Source organism: Phaseolus vulgaris, chromosome 1 (assembly GCF_051622355.1).
Source record: "Phaseolus vulgaris cultivar YP4 chromosome 1, ASM5162235v1, whole genome shotgun sequence".
Taxonomy (NCBI): Eukaryota; Viridiplantae; Streptophyta; class Magnoliopsida; order Fabales; family Fabaceae; genus Phaseolus; species Phaseolus vulgaris.
In genome coordinates this window covers 5,288,566-5,307,083 of record NC_143498.1, presented here as the reverse complement: position 1 = coordinate 5,307,083, position 18,518 = coordinate 5,288,566, and the positions used below count along the sequence as shown (strand labels likewise).

At 32.1% G+C, this 18,518-nt stretch overlaps 4 protein-coding genes across 5 annotated transcripts; 2 read left to right on the top strand and 2 right to left on the bottom strand.

Moving 5' to 3' along the window:
- Positions 1-285: 285 nt before the first annotated feature.
- EMP1 (Endomembrane protein 70 protein family) lies at positions 286-5,238 on the top strand. Its single transcript, XM_068619972.2, has 7 exons — positions 286-747; positions 2,455-2,619; positions 2,704-2,813; positions 2,898-3,003; positions 3,086-3,198; positions 3,301-3,454; positions 3,742-5,238. Exons 1-7 carry the CDS (start codon positions 640-642, stop codon positions 4,897-4,899), a joined length of 1,914 nt encoding a protein of 637 aa, XP_068476073.1. The 5' UTR covers positions 286-639; the 3' UTR covers positions 4,900-5,238.
- Positions 5,239-6,651: 1,413 nt separating this feature from the next.
- LOC137816705 (uncharacterized) lies at positions 6,652-7,142 on the bottom strand. Its single transcript, XM_068619973.2, has one exon. It carries the CDS (start codon positions 7,069-7,071, stop codon positions 6,811-6,813), a length of 261 nt encoding a protein of 86 aa, XP_068476074.1. The 5' UTR covers positions 7,072-7,142; the 3' UTR covers positions 6,652-6,810.
- Positions 7,143-9,383: 2,241 nt separating this feature from the next.
- LOC137816707 (early nodulin-like protein 14) lies at positions 9,384-10,710 on the top strand. The gene is made up of 2 exons (XM_068619978.2): positions 9,384-9,708; positions 10,193-10,710. The coding sequence occupies exons 1-2, from the start codon at positions 9,525-9,527 to the stop codon at positions 10,570-10,572; spliced, it is 564 nt and encodes a 187-aa protein (XP_068476079.2). The 5' UTR covers positions 9,384-9,524; the 3' UTR covers positions 10,573-10,710.
- Positions 10,711-10,818: 108 nt separating this feature from the next.
- Positions 10,819-15,061, bottom strand: LOC137816706 (uncharacterized). Of its 2 annotated transcripts, XM_068619977.1 has the most exons (5): positions 14,747-15,061; positions 14,593-14,648; positions 14,396-14,450; positions 13,711-13,934; positions 10,819-11,089 (listed from the first exon to the last, which is right to left on the bottom strand). In XM_068619977.1, exons 1-5 carry the CDS (start codon positions 14,955-14,957, stop codon positions 11,081-11,083), a joined length of 555 nt encoding a protein of 184 aa, XP_068476078.1. In that variant the 5' UTR covers positions 14,958-15,061; the 3' UTR covers positions 10,819-11,080. The 2 variants fall into 2 exon arrangements, with proteins under 2 accessions (XP_068476078.1, XP_068476077.1); XM_068619976.2 differs by lacking the exon at positions 10,819-11,089 and having other exon boundaries at positions 13,454-13,934; positions 14,747-15,052.
- Between the last annotated feature and the right edge of the window lie 3,457 nt (positions 15,062-18,518).

Sequence of the window (18,518 nt, the reverse complement as noted above, 5' to 3'; positions counted from 1 at the left end):
TTTGATTAGGGAGTAAATGAATAAACACATTCCTGTTGTTGCCGACAGCATTGGTTTAGCTTAAGGTTTTAATAATCTATACGTTCTAATCAAACTACGCTAACTTAAAATGGTTACCAAACTTGCTTCCTCGTCAAGTTCTATTTTAATTAAATTGAATTTTTCACTATTTATTTTATCATATAATATAAGAAACTTCCAGATCTCATTTTTTTAATTCATTTTTAAACAATTTTTTATTTAATAAAAAATATATAAAAAAATTTGCTGTATATTTTCTCTCCTAGGAAGAAGGAACATAAAAGTAGTGTTTACCATTCCTACAGATCTGGCTTGAAGAAGCATTGACGAGTTAATAATAAGTAACTCCCTAATTTTCCCTCCAATCAACAATCCCAAAAAAGACAAAATTCCGATCCTGCCCTCGCTTCTAGCCGAAGCAGTGACGTGGCGACATCAGTGAGGAGAATGAAGTAATAACCGTACCCGTGAGTAACCGGAGAAAAAGCTTCACCTCGTTCTTCACCCCTTGTTATATCACTCTCTGCTCTCAACGAACATAACAATACGAATTCAAAAGACCTCACACAGATCTATCGTTCTCTCTTTTTTCTCTCTGTCGTTTCGATCTCAAACGCCATGGCGTTTTGGAGGTCCCTCGCGCTCTCTGCGATTCTTCTTCCGCTCTTCATCCACGGCGCGCTCTGCTTCTACCTCCCTGGCGTCGCTCCACAGGACTTCCAGAAGGTTCACTCAATCTGCATTTCCATTTCAATTTCACGCATTGTTTCGTTTTTTGAAATTTATCGTTTGTTCGCTTCATAACCGCTCGATCTGCATTTGAATCTGAGATCTGAGATGAATATGACCGATGTTATATTCGTTTTACATTGTTTCTTATTGTTCTTTTTAATTAGGCTGTGATTTCCGGTTGTTGTTTGCATTTTCTGAGTGTTAGGTTGGCGACATTGCGGTATTATTGTTTCAGCGCCTTTTGTGTGTGGAAGTGTTGTTGTTGATATTGTGTTTGTTAATTTGACTTCGATCTGGTGTCGGTGAAAAGGTTTAGTTGCTTCGGTCCGATTTATGTTACGCATTTTGATGATTTGATCCGTTCTAGTCTCTGTGATAATGTTAGACTCTGTTGTCGAAATATGGTTGTCGGTGGATGGAATTTAAGCTCAACTTGTAATGTAAGAAGCATGGAGACTTCTAAAGGCTAGCTGTGTTGGGCTCATGTTAATTGTTAGATGCTCAATGGACGCTTCAAATACTTAGTTGTATTTTTTGTTTTTTTACTTTTTGTTTCTTAAAAATCTATATCAATATTAATTAGAATACCACAATAATTAGATGAGTTTTAGCATTGTATTATATTATGTCTATAGTGACTTTTACTCATATTTAAGACATGAATTCTTTACTGAGATTTAAAATTTTAATTTTATTTTAGTTTCTAGATTAAATTTACGCAATGTCTTAGCTCACGGTTTTTAGAATTTGTCTTATCTCTAGCCCGTGCCCAATTTTTTTTTTCAATTTTCCTATGTCGTATCGATGTTTCCTTACGTGTTAATTAGAAGTAGCCTGTTCGAAGTGGAGGCATGTAGTGTAGGACGGTTTTTAACTGTATACTTAGAAGATTTTGGATATAGGTCTGGTGACTAGTGTGTTTACTATTTATGTTGTTTCAGAGGTGAGTTTTACTGTCTTCTCTACTTTAATGTATTTTATTGTTACGATTAAAGAAGTTAGGGGTCAAATGGGAGTTTGAGAAGAGTTATTGGTTTACTTGAAGCTAATTTTGACTGATATCTTTAGATTAACTCCTCACATTCTCACCAGATACACACACGCACTCTGTGGGTACTTGTTTTATGTTGTTTTGATGAGGAGGAGAATAGAATTAAATTCTGTCTTTTCTGAGAATTGTTTCACAAATTCATGTAAAGTTATTCTACTTATAGCCCCGTTAATGGCTTTGGATCTTGTCCAAGGCTGATAGGTAGCTGTTTCTTGGGAATCTAAATGTGACTTTTTGTTCCCTAGCAGTTGAATATTTAGATTTTCTTATGCCTAAACTCAACAACCACTTGTGCCACACTGTTGTGAATCTGTTAATAATGTACTTTGTCCTTTCACTTTGTTGGTTCTGGTTATATTTCTCTTCTATTTGTTTCTTTTTGGACATGTAAACTTAATAATTATTCATCTTTGGGTGGTTTTTGTTGCCCCGTGTTTTCTTTTAACATATTAACAACCTATCAGATTCATTGGGTGCACACAATTAATATGTGATTAAGCTTTTGGCCATCCTCATTTATCTTGTTTGTGTTGTTTTCTACCCTTGTATTCTTGTTGTCCACTCTTGTCTTTTAAATTAATAATGACGAAGATCCAGAAAATAGATGTATAGATCTATTTCTTTACTGACTATATATTTATACGGTGCAGGGAGATCCATTGCAAGTAAAAGTAAACAAATTAACTTCAACGAAGACTCAACTTCCATATACATATTATTCTCTTCCGTACTGTCCACCAGAGAAAATAGTGGATAGTGCTGAAAATCTTGGAGAAGTGCTTCGGGGTGATCGCATTGAAAATTCTCGATATGTGGTATGTTTTATATGACATTTTTAATTCTTGCATGGCTAATTGTGTTATGGTTGTCAACTTATTTACCGAGAGACACATTTGCAGTTTAAAATGCGTGAACCACAAATGTGCAATATTGTATGTAAGCTTAAACTTGATGCCAAAACTGCAAAAGAGTTCAAAGAGAAGATTGATGATGAGTATCGAGTAAACATGTATGGGTTCAATAATTTTCATATATTTTCATTCCACTTCTCTGCCACAATCCTGACATCTTGTAACCTTCCTTTTACTTTCAGGATCCTAGATAACCTTCCTCTAGTTGTTCCCATAAAACGGGTGGAACCGGACTCTACTGTTTATCAACTTGGTTTCCATGTTGGACTCAAAGGGCAGTATACTGGGGTATGCTCTACATCTTTTAGAACAATGTTTATTGTTGTGAATGCCATGTGTTTTCTTGTGCTTACTTTTTTAAAATACACAGAGCAAGGAGGAGAAGTATTTTATTCACAACCATTTGGCTTTTACGGTGAAATATCATAGAGATACTCTAACTGAATCTGCCAGAATTGTGGGCTTTGAGGTTAAGCCATTCAGGTCAGTATTTTTTGTGCTTGCTTTGTTTGATTAAGTTATTCCATTTAACAGTTGTGGTTTGTATGCAATGTTGATTTTCCTAATATGAATGTTGCTGTGCAGTGTTAAACATGAATTTGAAGGGAAGTGGGATGAAAAGGCCACCCGTTTGACAACCTGTGACCCTCATGCTAAACACACAGTTGTCAATTCCAACACTCCTCAAGAGGTCGAAGAGAACAAGGAAATTATCTTCACTTATGATGTTGAATTCCAGGTGAGTTTATTTGATTAAATAGTACCTGTATACTTTCTTTGGTACTCAGTGATGGGTATTGGTGGACATAAGCCAAGTAGTTCAAAATAAGGTTTCATTTATGAGTTATGTCCAAGTAGATAATATTCATCGTGTTAATGGGCAGTTTGTCTAGTTTAATATATTTTTTTCCTTCTCGTAACTTAATTTCTTTATGCTTTGTTCTAACCAAGGGAAGTCATCTTAATCCCACTATTCTCATCTTTTGTCATCTTCTTTGACCTGCTTTTACCTTTTCCTGCTTTTAGGAGAGTGATGTGAAGTGGGCTTCAAGATGGGATGCTTATTTGCTGATGAGTGATGACCAAATTCACTGGTTCTCAATTGTGAATTCATTGATGATTGTTCTCTTTCTCTCGGGCATGGTAGCAATGATAATGCTGCGTACACTTTACCGTGATATTTCAAAATACAATGAATTAGAAACCCAAGAAGAAGCACAGGAAGAGACTGGTTGGAAGCTTGTCCATGGTGATGTTTTTAGGCCACCAAACAACCCAGATTTGCTATGTGTTTATGTTGGAACTGGTGTTCAGTTTTTTGGAATGATACTAGTAACAATGATGTTTGCTGTCCTGGGGTTCCTTTCTCCTTCAAACCGAGGTGGCCTAATGACAGTCATGCTCTTGCTTTGGGTTTTCATGGGGATTTTTGCTGGTTATGCCTCGGCCCGCTTATATAAAATGTTCAAAGGAGCAGAGTGGAAGAAAATTGCCCTCAAAACTGCAATCATGTTCCCTGCAATCGTTTCTGCCATTTTCTTTGTATTAAATGCTCTCATATGGGGACAAAAATCGTCTGGAGCAGTGCCATTTGGAACAATGTTTGCCCTGATCTTTTTATGGTTTGGGATCTCGGTTCCACTTGTTTTTGTTGGTGCCTATGTTGGATTTAAGAAGCCTGCAATTGAGAATCCTGTGAAGACAAACAAAATCCCAAGGCAGATCCCTGAGCAGGCATGGTACATGAATCCAATCTTCTCAATTCTGATCGGAGGAATACTTCCATTTGGAGCTGTTTTCATCGAGCTCTTCTTTATCCTCACTTCCATATGGTTGAATCAGTTCTACTACATCTTCGGCTTCCTCTTCTTGGTCTTTGCCATCCTCATTGTCACTTGTGCTGAAATAACCATTGTGCTCTGCTACTTCCAGTTGTGCAGTGAGGATTACTTGTGGTGGTGGCGGTCTTACCTCACATCTGGCTCTTCTGCTCTGTATCTCTTTCTTTATGCAACATTCTACTTCTTCACCAAGCTTGAAATCACAAAGTTGGTATCTGGGTTATTATACTTCGGTTACATGCTTATAGCTTCCTACGCCTTCTTTGTTGTAACTGGATCCATCGGATTTTACGCATGCTTTTGGTTCACAAGGCTCATCTATTCCTCGGTCAAGATTGATTAGTTATAGCAATCAGTGGGTTGGATTAATCTACTATACTTCTTAAAGGACGAAGACCATTTGTGTAAGGATTTTCAAATTCAGGTACTGCTGTCATGTTCAGAATCAGATGTAACCTATTCTATACAATTTTGAATCGTGACAACACCGTTATTCTTGTGTTTCAATATCTTTTACTTGCCTGAGTTGTCGAAATGTAGATTTTAAGGTGTACGCTGCAGTCTAACTTGGCTGTTTTCTGTGTTACTTTCGGAGAATTACAAGTTGGCTCCTTGTCAGATGATTTTTTATTATTAGCTGTGTAATAAAAATGATATCCCAACAACGTAGTTTGCACATTCATTAGCATCTGTTGAAGTTTTTATCTTGTTATTATGCTCACCTGTCTTCTATATTTTTTTTTTACTCTTTAGCATAAGTGCATATATGAATTGATATTTCTTTCACATTTGATAAATGATTGAAGGTGTCAGCCAAAATTCTTTACTTGGGATTTCTTGTTGGGTTGCCTGTTTTAGATTGTTGTTCTAATCGAAAATTTCAAAGGCAATAGGTGCATTGGTCACTGCTACCATTCTATTTTTGGTATTTGCATGAGGTCGTTGTCTGATGATACCTAAAGTTATGTACGTTTGAGGTTTAGCTTTCATACTTGCCTTGGCAATCAATATGTCAAGTTGTTGACAAGAACAACAGGATTAAAGAAAAGTTTATGCATTTCAAAGCAACTATTCTGATTGTCACAAAAGCTTCACGGAAGTTGCTTAGATTGCGTGCTAAGCATCGAAGGAGAAAATAAAAGCAAAGGAATATCAAGTTCTAAACAACTCTAGTGTCACAATAATTGCTTAAAGTTTACCAAAATAAATACTTAGGCAGCGAATAAAGTACAAAGCAAGGGAATAAAGTTGACTGTTATCTTTAATTATACACATGGTTATTAAACTCGAGTTATCTCGTTAACTCATTTGAGTTTACATTTTATTTTTTATTCACCTGTACGAGTTGATTCAGAAACAAACTCTATAAAATCGCACTGAACTCGGTTGAATTCAGTAAAATTGCACTGAACTCCGTTGAATTTGTGAGTCTGCAATCGAGTTAGCGAGACTTTTTCTTTAAACCCAAAATGACCCGTTTTTGAATCCAAAAACAAACTCACCTTGCTCACATTAGAGTTTCTTTTAGCTTTCGTGGTTGTGTCGTGGCAGTTTTCATGTCATCGTCTACGATCTCCATTCATCATGTTGTCATGTCGTGGTCATCTGATGCATCTCTCTGTTCTGTTTGGGTTTAGAATTTATTTGACCAAGATTAGAAATTTCACAGTGCACCATAGAGGTTTTTTAAGCTTGGCAAGAGAGAACATTAATAGTGCACCTGCAAATAGTTTTGAAAATGTTGGAAGTTTTTTTTTTCCAATTAATTTTATTTTTAACTTCAGAAAATTCCATTTTTTAAATTCGTGTTGTTTTTTAAGATATATATGAAAGTAAATAAAATTTAACTCGAGACAAATTAAGTGCATCCTCACCTCCTAAAAAATAAGTAAAAATGCATCCTCATCTACTAAAAATAAGTAAAAATACGATACATAATTTTTCAGGACTATAACATTTTATAATATTTATATAAACTTATTTTTTTGAGGTATATTTCTCATTTACTATTAAATGTAGTCATTTTATTAATATTGCAGAGTCCACTAGATTCTCTCTTCCAGTTATAAGTGATTAACAATTTATTACCAAAGAGTAGGAACGGTAGATTTTGCATTGCAGAATTTCATAAGCATAATCTGCTTCTCCCCTTACAAATAAACCCACAGAAAGAAAGAACATATAAAATGAAAATGCAAAGAGTAGTGATTCGTTTGAGAAAAGTGGTATAGTACATGATAAAGGTAGATGTTAACTATTTCTCAGGATGAGTATCCTGAGGTTGTGCAACTCCAGCAGAAACCTTTGCCACATCCTTAGCACTAGCCTCAGGTTTCTTCTTAGCATACAAGACAGTGTAACCCACTGCAGCTGTAACTAAGAAACCAGCAACAGCCATTGTAGTGTAGCTGTAAGGAAGTGATTTCCTCTGATGAAGCACTTCAGTAGCACCATGACCCGGTGGTCTCTTTGAGGCCTCTGCTTGTGCTTTCTGTGGATCCATTTTTTCTTCCATTCTTCCTCCTTCTGTACCTCTTCTCTATATATTACCATCAACCTCTTCAGCCATCTTTTATGTCTCAAATTAACCATGAAATGAAGTGTTCTTAAGGCACGTAACACCCCAACTTTTGTGTCTTCCCAACACGTACCCACTACGTGTCAGCAGATTTAGTATGCATGCTATCCAGCTTCACATGGTTTTATTTCTGTACTTCTTCGAAGCATTTCAGAACAAGTGTTATCTTATTCGGAAAAAAGAAAAGAAAAACTTTATTGTATTTTGTTCTTAATGTTTTATAAAATCTATCATTTTTTATTTTTCTCGTAGTTTTAATCTTAAATTTATTTGTTAACTTTTAATCATATATGATTTTATTCAAATTTTAGTTAATTTATTCGTAGTTTTAGGAAAAAAATGCACAGCAATCATAATTTGTTTAGGCAATTGCTTGCTGCAACCATCACAATTTAAAAAATTCCGAAAATATCCTTTATTGCGGAAATGAAAATCCAGAATTAAAAATAATGCATTCTAGAAAAATAGATATGGAAGAATATTTTGAATATAAAAATTCAGAAAGAAAAATCAAAATCTTCCAGATAGAAAAATATGAAATTGAAAATAATAGATTACAGAAAAATTTATCTGAAAAAAATTATTGTGTTCTGAAAATTTTATATGTATTCCTTTTTAAAGAGTATTTTTGTCTTTTTCCCTGTAATTGGGTGGTGTAGGAAGTAATTGCCATTTGTTTACGGGATTTAAAAGGTAATTGAACTATTCGTATTAGGCAAAAAAAAAGAAGCTTAAATCCATTGGTACTTGCCCAATTTCACTTTGATTTTGACGTGGGTTTTCGTAACTTTGGCTTTTCTCTCTGCGTTAATTATACTTTTGGTTACAATAAATTATAGAATTTTATTTTTAGTTTAAGATTTTTTATTTTTCATCTTTAATAAAAAGAATTATCTTTTTAGTCCCTGAAATATTATTAAAATATTTTATTTCATTGATAAAACACTATCCACACTTATTTTTGAAAAAAATAAAAAAAAATCAATAATTTTTATCAGAAAAAGAACTCAAGTATTATTGTTTTTAGAGTTTGGGCGCATGCTATTTATATATACCCGACTATTTGCTTAGGAAATTAAAAATAATTTATTTTTATTCATAGAATTCATTTTATTTACACTCTTTGTATAATATGTTGTTTATAGAATATTATTATTTGACTTTTAAAAAACCATCCATATATTAATTAAAATGAAAGATAAAGAGGAATAAAACTATTAATGAATAAGGAGGGGCATTTAATTAAAATTATAAATCACATACAAGATTTATTAAAATAAGAAGTGAGTCACTTAATGAAAAAATGTATACCATGAGAAGATATTAGATTGATATTAAGCATGACGTGTCAAATCCAAGTAATTTTCACTTCTCCTAACTAGGCTACGAACTTTTTGGAAAATAAAAATATCAATAATTAATTATTTTATTTAAACACCGAGAAATACTTTTAATCAGAACACATGTAATTAAACTAAGATAACATGGTTTTACAACATGATCTTAGATTTAAATTCCAAAAAATCTAAAAACATGTCTATACGATTTTTTCTTATCAATAATATAGTATGTTGGTATAAACAATCAGAAATTTACTCTTTTTTTTGTAATAATATATAATGAAAACATCTTTATTTAACACATTATTTTTCAGTTATATTTTTAATCATACTTTATAATTACAATATAAAAGGCACTAATTTAAAAAAACAAACAAACGAACTAAGAGAGACTTTGAATGAAATAACTCCTACTTTAAAATCATAACACAAAATTTATAATAAAAGATATAGTATTAAAAAAATAACGTAAGAGAGAAGTCAAGATAACTCCCACTAAAATGTTTAATCTTATATAATTTATCTCACATAACTTCAATATAATGTATTTAATAATTTTATTTTTATAAAATAAAGAAAATCATACTAAATAAAATAATATATATATATAATTACAAATTCAGAGAAGTGTTTTAATATAATTTATTTTAAAATATTGTTTTTAAAATGTTACAAGTATGGTGTGCTTTGAGACAGAATTCACCGTTTGAATCCTCCATTTTCAGGACTCCACAGAGACACCCCTGCAGTAGCTTCCAAAATTCCAATTAATTTTGCCATTATAAGTGTTTTTGACCGTTACTATTCAGAGGGCAGCCAAACACGTCACAACAAAGACAAAACTTAGTGGACCCCATGTCATGCTCCATCTTCCTCTTCCCAATGTCACTAAACGGCTACTTTCTACTCTCCACTACCTTAAATACCACACAATCAAAGGTTCTTCTGCTTCACTCCAAATCTCTCATTCCATTTTCACCATCTTTCTTATTCTCTTCCTTTCTTTTCTCTCTAACTCTGAGATTCAAAAGGGTTTAGTAATAAGAAATTATGGCTGCTTATTCTTCAGTATCTGCCTCTCTTTTGCTCATCTTCTTCCTCCTCTTTGGTCTCTCTGTAGCCAGGGAAATACTGGTTGGAGGTAAGACTGATGCTTGGAGGATTCCAGCCTCTGAATCAGACTCACTTAACCAATGGGCACAAAGATCTCGTTTCCAAGTTGGGGACTTTCTTGGTAACTATCTGCTACCTTCATTTCCCAAACGTTTTCCTTTTACCTTTTCTTGATGCTATTTCTACCATTATATGTTTTCAGCACGTAGCTTAAATTGTAAACATTTGCTGTTGCATGTTCTTAATTCAAATCATTACTTAGGTTTTCAAGTATCTCAATATTTTATAAAATTAATCATGGTGTTAACTTTTTTTAAGTAATGACTTTTGGTTTTCTATTTTGTAGTTAGTGACCAAGATCATTTTTTGGGTTGATCTGTGTGAACTGAAATGATTGATCACACTAGCAACCATCAAAAGAAATGATTTTTTATGTTTTGAATCAAAATAGGGTATGATTTTTGTGTGATAAAAGTGAATTTAATTAAATAACTTTTAAACTTATTTTTCATTTCTAGAGTGACAAGTAGACTATTCGTCTAATGTTTTGTAATGTGTGGAATTCCTAATCTTCTGACACATTCATAAATTTTGTGTGTGCTCAGTTTGGAAATATGATGGTGGGAAAGACTCAGTTTTGGAAGTGAGCAAAGAGGACTACGCAAACTGCAGCATCTCAAACCCATTAAAGGTGTACAGTGATGGAACCACCAAGGTGAAACTTGACCATCCTGGGCCATTCTACTTCATCAGTGGGGCAAAGGGCCACTGTGAGAAGGGTCAGAAGCTTGTTGTGGTAGTTTTGACTCCAAGGGGAAGGTCCAGTGGCGTTGTTTCTTCACCAGCACCTGCTCCTGCACCTTCTTCTGCTGAGTTTGAAGGTCCTGCTGTTGCTGCTGCACCTCTTAGCAGTGCCACTGTTTTGCATGGGGGCATTGTGATGGTGGCCCTGGGAATGGTTGCTATGTGGGGGTTTTCTATGTGAAAATTGTTTGATCTCTTTATTTGGATGTTATGTTGGTGTTACCTAAATATAGTGTGTGTGGGATGAGACAGTCACAGTGAGGTGATTGTCAAGTGGTGTTAATTTTTTGTAGGGAATATATGATTAATTTTTTTAATATGTTCTGCTAGTTTCCGATTTTCCAGTGTTTCAGCAAAAAAATTATTTGGACAATTTATTTTTGCTGTGGTACATTCAAAATAACGTGGCATGAAAATAGAAGAGAAGTTGAAAATGGAAGAGCAAGCTGGTAAAATATGAAAATTTCAAAATCTGGCTGTTGCACATTTTGGAATTGTAAAATCCAACATTTAGAATGTAGTTAAATGGCGATTGGAACTGTAGATGCACTGTTAAAGCATGCATCACTTGCCTCTTGAAGGAGTGTCACAAAGAATTGGAAAGAAACTCATCCAAAAGTCTCTTCAAGGGGTATATGTCACCAAGAATTGATAACCAAAAGTCTCCATAAACACAGCTCCATATATTCTCACATATACTGCACAAACAAAGCAAAAGTCATAACAGTAATGAAAATTCATGTTATATGATTTAGTCATCTATTTTACAACCACTTAATATAGATTTGCGTCTTTTCTTTATTAAGTGGAAATATTGAATTATGGTTTATATTAAGTTAAAACATTTAATATATATATGTTATTAATAATAACTTTTTTAAATGAGCAAGTTGAATTCACAAGTCACACTCTAAAGTTTAACAACTTTGAATAAAAGTGAATTTCAGTTAAAAAATGTAATGTTACTCTTAATGTAATATTACAATAATTCAATATTTTTCACTTTCACTTCATAATAAAAAATAAGCAAATCACAGTAATAATGTATTACTAGTGCCTGACTGTTTTTAATTGCTTTAAAACCATAACTTAATTTTCACACTTTCTAGTTTTGGTGCAGATTGTTCAAATTGAGTAGAATTATGAGTAGCCAAGGGGAGCCTATTATTAGCATTTATTATTTTACTGTCTCAATTACATGAGGAGTGCATCCCCTAAAATTAATGATTTATCGGTATTCTCAAAAAAACCAAGGGCATAAAGAGATGCATATAAGAATGTAGAAAGTAAAATACTCAAATTTCACCCCCTAATGAACAATTACTTGTCATCAAATAAAACGCTTCTTTGAAATCCTAAATATTTGTCTTTTTACAGGGACTAATTCTCATATGATAATCATATGAACAACTTTTCAAACTCTAGAGTTAACTCGTAAATCCTTACGAGTTTAAGAGTCAGGTGAAGGTTGGCGAGTAAACTCAGAAGTAAACTCGAAATTGACTCGATCAAACTCAGTCAAACTTGCGAGTTTAAGGTCGAGTCAGCGAGTTGCGTAAAATGGGCCCAAAACGGTGTGTTTCTTTATGATTAGGTTAGATTTTTTAGGATCTTACTGCTCGTCGCACCGCACTGCGCCGCACTACTCCTCGCCTCGCCACGATCCTCGTCGCATTGCGCCGTTCGCGAAACACTTCCATAGGTAAGTCTTGCTGCTGCGTTGAGGACAAATTGGGACAGATTGGGTTAGTGTTTTTAAAATTAGGTTTGAGCTTTTAAAAATGGGTTGGGGTTTTTTTGTTCATTGGGTTTGGTGCAGATTTTTGGGTATCCTGCAGTTTTTTTACTACTTTGGACAAATTAAATTGGATTTTTGTTTAATTTTAGGGCAGATTGGCTAATTGATTGTTTTTTTTAGAGTTAGATGATTTTCTTTGAGAATTAGATGAATGAGACTTTTAAATTATTGGTGTATGAACTTGTTTATTTCAATATTATGAATTTGGTATCTTGAATTATTATTTTTTGTTAAATTTTTTATGCGAAGTAGACTCTTACGAGTCTACAAGTTGGATTTACGAGTCGAGTTTACTGGACTCCCACGAGTGATTTAGGGTTTAGGAATACTTGGATTACTAATGAATAAAATAATAAATGAACGAATTAATTATTTCATACTTTCTTTTCTTCATATCCATAGACAAACAAACTTTACTTAAATGTGAAACAAATACTTTACACATAAGTACTAGGAATCATCTTTCCTTCAGTCACATTAATTACTCTAAGTTGTAAATCACAGAATAATCTCCAAATATACAGGGAACGAAATTCTAGTCAAAATTATTGAGGAAACTGTTAGAACATAATGACTGGTTTCAAATGCAAATATCATACAAACTTTTATTCTTCTTCCACATTCAAATATCATACAATCTATGATTTTGGTAACCGTTCCTCTACTTCAAAAGTATAAGATTATGAAATGATGCCATAAAACCCTTGATCTCATTGAACATTTTTTAATTGTTCAAATGAATCCACCTTGGACATCGTTAGTGGTTTGAGATATGCATAATTACTTGTAAGATAGTATAGGTTTACATTATTCAACATCAACATTTTTAACAAGGTTTACTTTCTTATTTAGTAGTATTTAAAAAACATGCGTCCACCCACTTCATCCAATGTCAAGAACTATGACTACTAAACCCCAGTGTTAGCTGGGTTGGTACTATTCTGCATGAAACCTCAAAAAATGTTTAAAAGTTGAACCATACATGCAACTTGAGAAAAAATAGACACATGTTGCATCTGTTACACTACTTACTAACAGTTCAAAAACAAGGTTAAGTTGTATTCCAAATTACCCTGTGTTTCTCTGAAAACTAGTACATTTTAAAATTGATATTACCAATTTTTTGCATCCAAAAATTTACATATGCTTTACAGTAAATCCAAGTCGATCATGAGAATGATCTACACATATGAAGACGTTTGAAAAACTAAATATCTAACTTCAACTATTAAATATCAGTAAAAGTATAAGGGCACTCCAATAATTAACTGCAACAAACAAATATTTCAAGCTGTTGGTTAAAATATAGTGGATCCAGTAGTGCATATACAAACATCCAAAAACCAGCTAATATGAGTGTTGGTTCAAAATTCCTTATTCTACTGACAGAAAGTCAATTCTTAACACCATTAATCACAATGCAGTTACTCCAATAAAATATATAAAATTTGGGAGCCAACAAAGTTGCAAAGTAACAAGGAAATCATAGAAATTCCACCAGGAAAACTAAGGTGCAAGTACCTCGTCATCATCATCATCTGAAATGTCAATTACTACTGTTCCCTTAACATTTTCAGTATCATAACCGAGATGTTCCTCCTTTACTTTCTCCAGGGATTCCATATGATCAATTTGAACAGATGGCTCTTCAGAAGATGGATACTTCCTCTTTTGACCAGCCCGTTCCTCATAGTTCATCTCTGGTCCCTCCCCTCCATTTATGTTCCTCATGTCTTGCTCCTGTGCTGCAAGAAACAACCACTTCTTCACAGACAGACATGAGATTCAAAATGAAAGACACACGCAAGGCGAGATAAGGAGTGTTAGAAAAGAGACTATTCAAAAGCCAAATCCTCCATTGCAATCACTGTTTTTATAAGTACAACAAAATTAAGGGGAATATGCTATAAACTGGTTTTATCTTTGCAATAGTTCTAACAAACCTCGATAGAATAGACTTTGATCTCATACTAAAAAAAATGAGTTTAGGCCTAACTTACAAATTGGTTTTATGTCTGGTGGATGTAGACTCTAGGAAAGTTAATACAACCAAATTCTAAAATCAGACAGCTGGAACAAAGAAAACAACCCTGCTAACAAAACCTTAAACCCCCAAAAATGAAAGGCATGTTCTCAAATCAATCCAGAATGGACCACTCGTTCTCAACCTGAAAACTAAACAAATTGCTAACACCACATGAGGTACCTTCACTCAACCGAGCAAGGCGCTCCAGTTTCTTCTGCAACACATTTATCTTGTCCTGGGGAACAGAAAAGCAAAATCATAAACCGAGCAACACAGCGCAAAACACAACACCAAAGGCCGATACTTGAACAACAAAAGCACCATGCAACACAATCTAAAACATGCCAAGAAGACCAATTACAGAAAAAAAAACTCACAAGCTCGGATTTCACAGGATGGTCATTTGGGTTAACCCCTCTGCACCTCAACTTCACTGAACACAAAAAGGAAAAAAAGAGAAAAACACTGAATTGAAGAGGAATAGCAAAAAGGGGTGTGCGATTATTGTTTTGAGGGAAGAAAAGAGCAGACATGAGAAGAGGGTGGAAGCGAGTTTGGCGAGGGAGAAGAGTGAGTGAGCACGTTCGAGAAGTGGCAATTGAGCGAGAAGATCAGGGTCAGAGAGAGAGAGAAATTGCGGTAACTCAGTCTCCAGCTGTTGAAGGCTTCCCAAAGTGCGGTTCAGAGTCTCTATCATTGCTTCAGGTACTTCTACGCCATCAATTTCGCTTCCTTTCACCATTTTTTTCTCTCTTCAACAGTTTCTTCTACCCATGGAGCCACAGAAGAAAGAAGATGAAATACAAATATTAATCTCCTTATTTTCTTTCTTTCTCAATCTTAACAAAACCAGTGTTTTTTAATTAAATATAAATGAATTTATCTTTGGTTTAAATCATAAATTGAAAGAAAAAAGAATAAAAAGCGTAGAAGAGACGTAAATTGTGACAATATAAAATTATAAAATATAAGAATAAAATTTTGATGTCCTGTGAATATTAAAATACTTCGACTTTAAATATATTAATTAAGATCATAATAAATGTAACAAGTAAGAGTTTTAATGTCAACTATATTCTGTTTTCTTTTTTCATTTTATAAGAATCACTATTCTATTGAAGATTTTAACTTGTTACATCTAATTTTAAAATAAATAAATAGAAGATTTGCTATGAAAAACCTTTTTTAAGTCTACAACGAATAAATGTTTGACTATATTTTTCCAATGAATCACTTTAATTTTTCTAAGATATTCTAACAAATACAACTTTTTCATTTCTTTTAATTCTATGAACAAATTGTGGTACATTCATCTAATATCCAAAAAAAAAATGAGAAAATGTTGAATGGCTTATTGAATAAAACAAGTAACGCGCGTCATGCTTAATTTGTCTATCATTTCATTTAAGTATTTTTATAAAAAATCACATCATTAAAATAAGTATTTATTAATTAATTATAAATTTTATTATATAATTTTATAAAATAGTAAATTTATGTTTATGATGGTAATGTGAACCGAAATCTTTGAGAAGAAAGGATATGGTAAAAAAATTATATGTTTTCACGTATAATTTTTAAAACATGATAACAATTTATTATTAAATATCATAATAGAGGTAGGCTTAAGTCAAATAGGCCTTTAAATGAGTATATAAACTATTGTATTTTCTAATGTTGGATGTTTCTACTGGTGGATGGCTAACAAGCATAATTTGAAGATGAATGATATTAGTTGATGATTTACTTTATAAAAGAGTATAGTCTTTTTTTCGAGCTCGTGAACTCTTTGAGGATGGACTCTAACTGGATTGTTGAGGAGCAAATGAAGGTTCACCTGTATAAGACTCTTAGTCACTCAAGTCAGTAAGAGCTTAAAGTAATAATAATAATGAAAAATAAGAATTGAGTGAGTACTTCTTTTGATGTTGATGAGTATTTATAAACTTATAAGCATCTACATAAATATATTTGCTTATTGAAAACTTGATTATTGACTTTCGGTTCTAAATTTCAATCGTTGAGTTTTTAAGTACCAAACTACTAGATTCAACTTCAATATTCATAACAATCATAGTATACGTTAAACCCAAGTTTCTTGAAAGTGGATAGGTACGACATCCATATTCTCTATTTTTTTTTAAAAATAAATAGATAGATATGATTCATTAAGAATAAACATAACTAATAACAATTTTTTTTTTAGAAAATGATATAAATCAACAATTTGCATCCAACTTTTATCTAATCCCATCTATTAAAGAAAAATATTATATTAACGATACTTGTATAGACAAAGTAGGTCTAGATAGTATCTAGAACTGGTTGTAGAATTCTAATGTGTTAGTTGTCTCCTCATTCCTTTCTTCAATTCTCCTCCTTTAATTGTTGGTGCTCGATCGAGGTTGACCTGAAAAAAGTACTTCGACGACGATTAAGACTTCGTGTAAAGAGTGTAAGTGAAAACTGATTAAAGCTTCCATATCCTCTATGTTTCTCTCCTTCAGATCGAATAATTCTTTTCTATGTTCAAACAATATTGTTGCTTTCTTAGATGCTTTACTTGCACTTCTGATATTGTTGTTGCTAGCCATTTGACATGCCTCTTGTTGATACCGTATGGTATGTGAAAGTTCAATTTAGTTTCGGATGGACACCAAATGCTCTTAAAAGGACCAGAGTCTTCACTCTTGCTTTCTAGCTTTTTATCTTCAAGATGTTCTCATTTTTTTCCTTTTATCCTAGATATACCCTTCTAACATTTGTTTGATGGGTATGTATGCCTATGAATACATTTCTACACTCAAATTAGCTTAGATTTAGGTATAGAAATAAAAACATACTCAATGAAAAATACATAGATTGAAAATTAATCTTAATAGCTCTTTAATGGATTTTTACCTAAATAAGTCTAGGCTAATTGGGCAGGTTGCTCTTATACATAATTAGTGTTTAATTATTTGGTTGTTTAATATAGATTAATTTAAAGGATTGAGATGTTATCTTCTAGACCAATAAACAATACACCAAAAACACTTATTGAAATTTATAACTCTATCACCAATATCCCACTACGACAAAATACAATTACAAAAAGAATAAAGAAAAACAAGTACAAACTTCAATCTTATGTTAATTTATATGGTATAAAAAATATAATCAAGAAAAAACACCAAATAAAGTAATTTATTCAATTAAAGAAGCCATTAAAAATATATTTAAAATATAAAATCCTGCTAAAAAACATGTCTAACATACTTAAGGAAAAAAAAATCACAAAAAATATTGTTACTATATTAGCCACAAACAACAACTTTAAACATATTAGTTTCTATAACAATAATAATGAAAATTAGTTTTTAGTCTCATCTAATTTTCATCGTTAGACATTTATTTAAATATTATGCACTTGACATTATTTTTAAATTAAAATGTTATTATCAGTTACAAACTATTCATTCAAGTAATCTTAAAAAAATTCATTTTTGAGTAATTAATTAACTATTAATACATTTAAAAACAATAACTAACTTTTAATAATACATATTATTTTCTATTAATATTTAAAAATTATAAAATAAAGAGTTGTATTTTAAATAGTTTATACCCTCTTAACCTATCAAAAAAATTTTTAAAAACAATTTAAAAAAAAACAAAATATAAAATTCTAAATTTTAAAAGAATAATACTTTAAATATAATGATTATCTAATAATATTATCTCAACTAACACTAACTTAAATAAGAATAAATTATTTAAAATTAATTCTATTTCAACAAAATGAAATTTGAATTGCTTAGTAATATAATAAAATTCACATTTTAACTTTCAAAAACGTAGAAAATAATTCAGAATTGTTGTTAAAAAGTGTACACAACCACTTTTTCATTCCATGACACTTTCTTCTTTTTACTTCTGTTTTCATCAATCGACAAGTTCACATGCACTGACTTGTCCACCATTTCCTCCTCTCTATCATTGCTTTCTTCCTGCAAGTTACTCTGCATCAAACAATTTCAAACACAATTAATTTCTTTTTTCCATTCAAATAAACTCAGAACATTTGTATTCTTGGTTATTAGTATGTTATAAAGAAAAATGAAATAAATAACACACTTTGTAAATTATTATTATTATTGACTATAATTTATTAGGAAATATAAATTAAATTTTCCACTCACTTTTTGCTAAATAAAATTTACTATTTGATAGTTTTTCACAAAGTTTAATTAACAGTAAAAATACGTTAAGATTTCTTTTATAAAAAATGTAATTTTAATACTTACTTTACTTTTTTTTTTGC